Here is a 6,561-nt window from a genome sequence, read left to right on the forward strand (position 1 = left end):
ATTGTATACTTGCTGTTTGTAATGTTCTTGTATGTACTTTATCTATTATGATTGTGGTATGATGATGATTGGTGTATTGTGGTTCTGATGGAAAGGGTATTCCATTGGGATATATTGGCTTGAGATATCAGAGGGCTGTGGTATGGAACACATGCTCACTGATGCCTCCAGCCCTATCATGACTACTGGATGATATACCTAGGGAGACTCTACAGTTGCATGGCTAGGTACCCCACATACTACTACCCTTTCGGTAGGGGAATTGAAGCTGGATGACCCGTGATGATGGTGATATGACTCTGTTTCATAGTATAGTAGTAACCAGTCCGTGCGGAGATTCAGTGGTCCATTGTTGTTCATGCAATGGTAAGGTTGCATATGTTAGGGTTGGGCTCATGGATGTCCAAGGAGCGGAGCGGGTGTCGTGAGGAGTCAAGAGAGCTTTCCACCCCAACAATATGTGGATGACCATAGGGTTAGGGAGTGGAGTCCAATAGCAGTAGCTAGTCCGTGAGGGTTCTCATTCCTAGGTTGCGAAGGATACGGAACCGAGTCGGTTGGTGCCATAGGGGAAGTATCTGGACATCATGTAGTGTGTTGCCCTTATGACTTGCATTGGATTAGAAACCTCGACATGTGCCAGAACTTATGCCAATGGTCATGGTAAGAGAGTGTTGACTTAAACCCCAACCATAGTTTGTGAGCCAGATGTGGACTTACCCCTTTACCCAGGATACCAACAGAGGTATCCAGTCCGTGAGGGATCAAAGTGACTAGACCTACCCAGAGGATGGCTGGTGTATATCTTAAAGCATGTCAACTATTAGAGACTTGCATAGTTAGATCTTAGTAGCATTCATACTTTTGCATATCATTCATATCATATATGCATTACTGATGGTGTTGACATATGGATGAGAATTATGTTATCTTTATTGAGTTCGTCAGAACTCATTCTTGTATGTATTATATAAATTGCATAGCTGGTGGCCCAACGTCGGAAGCTGGAAGTGACCCGTATGAGAGACCCTTCTTATATGAAGAAGATGTGACACCATCAATGGGAGATGGAGATAGCTTGTGTGGGAGCTCCTGCGAGTGCATGGAGTGCGCTTATAGCACCCACTGATGGATGGAGGAGACAAGTCGCCAGACATTTTGCCGATCGTATGGAGAAGAACTAGAGAACCCCTTTCTTTGCTAAATTAGAAGATCAGTTTTTAGTTAAAGAAAAACAAATCGAAAAGAAACTTATTTAGTCATTTTGAATTGCTTCCTCTGAACTCATTATTCTTTTGATCATTGATTATTGCCTTTATTATTTTGTTGGAGTATTTGGACTCCTGTAATCTTTCTATTAATTATTGCACTTATTCTTGTATTTATTATTATTGATGGTAAGACCGTGGATCCTATGACGGTTCACTCCCACTGGGTTGTCGGGCGGAAACTGAGACTGGCGGGTGGGTGTGACAACACCAGTCTTCCCAGAGCAATCTCATTCATTCTCCCTCAACAAGAGATGTCTATTGGATTCTCCACGGTTGTTGGGTCAAGTCACATCAATCCGTGGCTGGGGTATAAGTCACCACTCTCTCACATCACTGTTTGGCAAGAGAACTGGTGTGTGTTAAGGATTACTCTAGGCGCAATGCACAATCATACGGTCTCATCCTACATATGGTCCAGATACTTCTCCTATGGTACCAACCAACTCAGTTTAGTATCTTTTTCCACCTAGAGTCATCGTATCCTATGGCACCAACCAGTTTGGACTACGTTCACTCTTAACCCTATTGATCATCCACATATAATGGACAAGATACTCTTCATGTCCTCTCACGGGTTAGTTATCAGTCTTGAGCGCCCATGAGCCATTATCTATTATATGCAAATCTACCAACTCATGATGGCAGTGGGCCTGCTTAATGCTCACAGGACCCATCTACTAACATCACAAGTTAACCGGTTTCAATACCCCTACAGAAGGGTAGTAATACTCATAAGGTTATCTAGTCAAACACTTCTAGATACCTAGCATTCATGTACTTAGTCTAGATGCATACTTATGTAAATTCACTAGGGTAATGGGAGAACCCACAACCCTAGTTGGTAAATCGATATAAGAGAATCCAAGTCTCAAAACCAATCCCACACACATTTTCATATCATCATTCAAAGAATATTGAAAAATAGAAGCAAACATACTTTCTTACCTTTCATTCGCACAAAGTCATACACATAACACAAGATAATAAATACTAAAGCAAGGCAAGATATCAATAATAAAAATTAATTAACATCATTAAACATGCAATATAAGGCTAAGTATATTCCTCACCTTTCTAGTTAGTATAAGCTCTCCAAAGCTCCACAAATCACACTCAGGAGTCAGTGATTATAATCAAAATAAACCTAATCACGTAAGAAAATTAATAGACATAAATTAGAAGTCAATTGGGTTTTAGTAGAGTTCCAAATCACTTAACAAAAGCTTAATCAGTCAAATAAGTTCAAACTCACCATTCTCAACCTAGTTTCGGAGAAAAGTCATTATTTCGCCACCGATTCGAAATCGAATCGAAACGAAACTTTTGGAATATCTAATTGGTAGCAATAGGGTCTTAAAAGTACCTTCAATTTAATCCAATTCGTTCTCGATCAAAAAACTCCAAATTTGGCTCTCTAAATCACCCGCAAGTGTCTCAGAGAGTCAAAACGTGAAACCGTTCGCAACGACTAGCACAAACCACTTCTAAACTAAAGGAAAACATAAATATAACTAAATACAAGCATTCATTATACCTAACATGCATCAACTACCCGAATTCCACATTCAAAGTGAAGAACAACCCCCGAACCATGCTTAAAGAAGAGGGTTTGAGGATTCCCACATTTTCAAATGATTTCGCTATGATTTGGGTGTCGGCATGCTTCTGTATGGTTATAATCCACTCTTCCCCTTGGTTTCTCATCCTCCTTTAACTTTAGCCTCGCACTAGCATTGTAAAATGCAAGTATGAGAGAATAGGAACTTGAAATAGGGTTTTAAACAACAAAAACCCGATTCTGCCCCGAACTGGGCAGTGGGCGGTCAACCTACCATTCAACTGGTCCAATCTACCAAATCTTGGTTGAGGGGTCAACCAAGGTCCGATTCTGGTGATTTTTTACTTGAAAGAAAGGTCTTTCGATTATCTACGCTTGGGTGAAATTACCTCATCATTTGGATTCTCCATCATTGATTTTTGGACGTGCCAATATCGCCTTTTAAATCCTTCATGACTAACCTTCTCTCTCCTTTTAAATTATAGGAGAGGTGTAGAGTCACCACTAGGGTCATTCACAAGCATTGGGTCCACTTCCGAACCTTTGGACTCAACTTGAATGGCCCATAGTTGTTGCTGACTCAAGTTTTAGGTTTGCGGTCTTGTAATCATAGGTTAAAGGGTTAGAAATTCAGGAGATCTCACAGCTTTGGTGGCAAGATTACTGCCAAGGTTGAACACACTCATCCACACATTCTCCTATCTTGCTGACAACGGTGTTGCCTGGCACCATTCTCCTGGCACCATATATGATCAATGTGTATATTAACAACAACAATAAAGAAAAAGTGATCTAGGTGAGACTATTGAGAGAATACGCATCTCTATCAACATTCAAGGGCTTGGTGGTGACTCTCCTCAGCCATTGATCAAGTTGAGGCCTAGCCAAAACCTCATCCCAGATGGTCTCTACCAATACCATTTTCTCTTTTCACAAACACATTACATCTTTCTTTGATCTCTCTATCGATCTTTTCTTCTACGTAGGGATGGATGGGTGGGATATTGGTTTGGCTTCAAGCTCTTCTTCAGCTATAAATAGTGAAATTTGGGATTCAGTCAATCAAAATAATCTGGTTCACCCAACAAATTTTAGAAACAATGGTGTTTTTTTTTTTAAATTAAATGGATTAAAGGTTCAAAAATACTCTTACTGAATATATTAATCTAAAGGGAGGGTGGATTAGGTGACCTTGAAGATCAAGTAAGGATTTTCCACATATGTGAATTTCTATCATTTCCTTCTAGTGGTATATAGATTTGCCAAGACGTCAAGCATGACACTGGAATAGAAATAAGCATTTTGCTGAAGTTCTCTAATTTTTTTGATTATTCATGCCATGAGAACAAGGGAGGATTTTCCATTTTTCTAATAGAGAACACAAGAGAGGATATTGTGACGTATAAAGATCTCAACAAACCTTATCTACTTCTATTTAACATATAGTTCCATTTTATTATTATTATTATTATTATTATTATTATTATTATTATTATTATTATTATTATTATTATTATTATTATTATTATTATTAAAAGAAATCCCTTTCATTCTCTTCTTATTTTGATCTAAGATATTTCTTTTTATATGGATTTTCAATCTGTTCTGATAATCATTTGCAATTTTACGCTTCTAGATGGTGATGGCTAACCAATCATAAATGTCTTAGAATCATAATATTTTAAGTAATCCAGAAAATAATACTTAGGACTTCAAAGGCATTTTCCACACCGTTCAATATGACAAGATATTATTGTAGGGCAAGACCTATGTAATTCTTATCTTATCCACCACAACAACACCTTAGATTTAATTTAATAAACAATCCATCTATTCTTCCCTATTTATAGCAGAGGATCAAAGAGCTTGAAGCCAAACCAAGCTCCTACACACCGTATACTTCTACGCAGAAGAAAAGATCCGCGAGAGAGGGAGAGAGTTTGTAAGAAAATATGGTTCTGCTAGAGAGTTTCTGGGATGAGGTTCTGGCTGGACCTCATCCTGATACCAAGCCCAAGCGCTTGAACCTTAAAACAGGTACTCTAGTGTGAGCATTATGCATGTTAGATCAATTTTGTATGAGATGGAACAAAAAGCATGATCTGATGCATTCCATGAGCTTTAGAATTTGTATGCCTTCAAGAATTCAATATTGTTTTAGTTATTAACTCTTATTGGGATTTAATTAAACATCTGTGTAGTAAACGAGGAATTAGGGGGAGAGGGAAGCAGATCATCGTTGTCGGCGCCAGGGAGCCCTACAACACCAGCAACGCCAGCTACACCGTTGTCAGCTAGAAAAGAGAACGTATGGAGGAGTGTGTTCAACCCTGGGAGTAACCTTGCCACCAAAGGCATCGGTGCTGCTCTCTTCGACAAGCCCCAACCCAACACCCCTACTGTTTATGACTGGTACTTATTGAAATAACTTAACAAACCAAGCTCTAACTATTTGCCGATCAATCTCTCTATATGTTTTTGCATGAATGGATTATTTTTGTCGCAGGCTTTACAGTGATGACACCCGAAGCAAGCATCGTTGATGATCCATCGGGACCCATTAGACTTTGGAGTGCTCGTGAGGGTAACCATTGGTGTTGTACCTAAGAATTTCTTTGTGGTTCATAGTAGTTGGAACTTGGAAGCCCTTATTTTGTGTTGCTGTACAAATTGTTTATGTGTCGTTCGCAAGGTAATGGAGTTTGAAAAATCACCATGCGAAATCTATGCTGCAGAAGATTGTCATGTGTATTCTTTGTTTATTGAGTTATTGATAATTAACGAATATTGTATTACAAAAAAAGAAAAGATAATTAATGAGTAAGTTTAAATTCACATACCAAGCATTTGATCTGGATTTGGTTGGGCTTTAAGTAATGAAAGTAACATCTAGATCCATACCAGGCATGAAGAGGTTTTGAAATTGAGAATCATGTTTGTTCCTAGTCGATCAAATATCCATCTTGTTACAATGAGATTCTTGTATCTAGTTTCTATATTGATGCTGGATTGGTTTGCACATTTAATTTAAATTCATTCATTATTAAGTTTTCATCCAATTTAATGAGTTTTTTCATAGAGCACACATTAAAGTTGTGCCTAAATTCTTGACTACCCATTTAACTGCCTACAATTTACTTTACAATTTAACCACTATTAGATTTTGACAATAAAGTTTTTAAATTTTAATTATTAATAGACAAGAATACCCTCACCACATGTTGTCTCTTTTCTTTCTTTCTTTTATTCCTCTCTCTGTCTTTTTTTTTTTTTTCCTCGGTGAGAGCAACAAATGCCACAGCAATACAACAGTATTAATTATATGTGTGGGTTTGTTTATTGAAATAACCCCCACATTACTACTAGTACTGCTACAGTTATTGATGAGGGCAGCTTCATGAATCCTCATTCAATTGGCAAAATAAACATGAGTTTACAATCAATACCAGTCATAAACAGTGGGAGTGTTGGGTTCTGGCTTGTCAAAGAGCTCCACTTAGATTGGTCAGGTGGCGAGGTTGTTTTTGTTAGGTTGGATTTCCCTCCATGTGGAGGATGGCCAATTACTTGAGCTGGCCCATGTGGTATATATAGAAGAGCAATTTAGTCTTTCTCTTTAGAAGTCAAAATGGGGACTAATTACATGTCTGGTGTAAGAAGAAATAGTGAATGAAGAAATCCCAAAATAGAGAGGAAAAAGGTAAATCCTGTTTTTAAGTGTGCCCTATCTAG

The 6,561-nt window shown here is 38.2% G+C and overlaps 1 protein-coding gene across 1 annotated transcript; it reads left to right on the forward strand.

Annotated features, from left to right (window-relative positions):
- Positions 1-4,720: 4,720 nt before the first annotated feature.
- LOC149004862 (auxin-repressed 12.5 kDa protein-like) lies at positions 4,721-5,447 on the forward strand. Its single transcript, XM_089169267.1, has 3 exons — positions 4,721-4,866; positions 5,031-5,241; positions 5,336-5,447. The coding sequence occupies exons 1-3, from the start codon at positions 4,782-4,784 to the stop codon at positions 5,370-5,372; spliced, it is 333 nt and encodes a 110-aa protein (XP_089025393.1). The 5' UTR covers positions 4,721-4,781; the 3' UTR covers positions 5,373-5,447.
- The last annotated feature ends 1,114 nt before the right edge of the window (positions 5,448-6,561 follow it).

The sequence above is a fragment of the Hakea prostrata genome, chromosome 9 (genome assembly GCF_041222555.1).
Source record: "Hakea prostrata isolate BN-2017 chromosome 9, UWA_Hpros_2, whole genome shotgun sequence".
Classification (NCBI taxonomy): Eukaryota; Viridiplantae; Streptophyta; class Magnoliopsida; order Proteales; family Proteaceae; genus Hakea; species Hakea prostrata.

Bases quoted from the DNA above. Each gene is read 5' to 3' on its own strand.
- LOC149004862 (XM_089169267.1), top strand. From the start codon at position 4,782: ATGGTTCTGCTAGAGAGTTTCTGGGATGAGGTTCTGGCTGGACCTCAT. The intron at 4,867-5,030 runs GTACTCTAGTGT...ACATCTGTGTAG, and splicing joins GCGCTTGAACCTTAAAACAG to TAAACGAGGAATTAGGGGGA. The intron at 5,242-5,335 runs GTACTTATTGAA...TTTTTGTCGCAG, and splicing joins ACCCCTACTGTTTATGACTG to GCTTTACAGTGATGACACCC.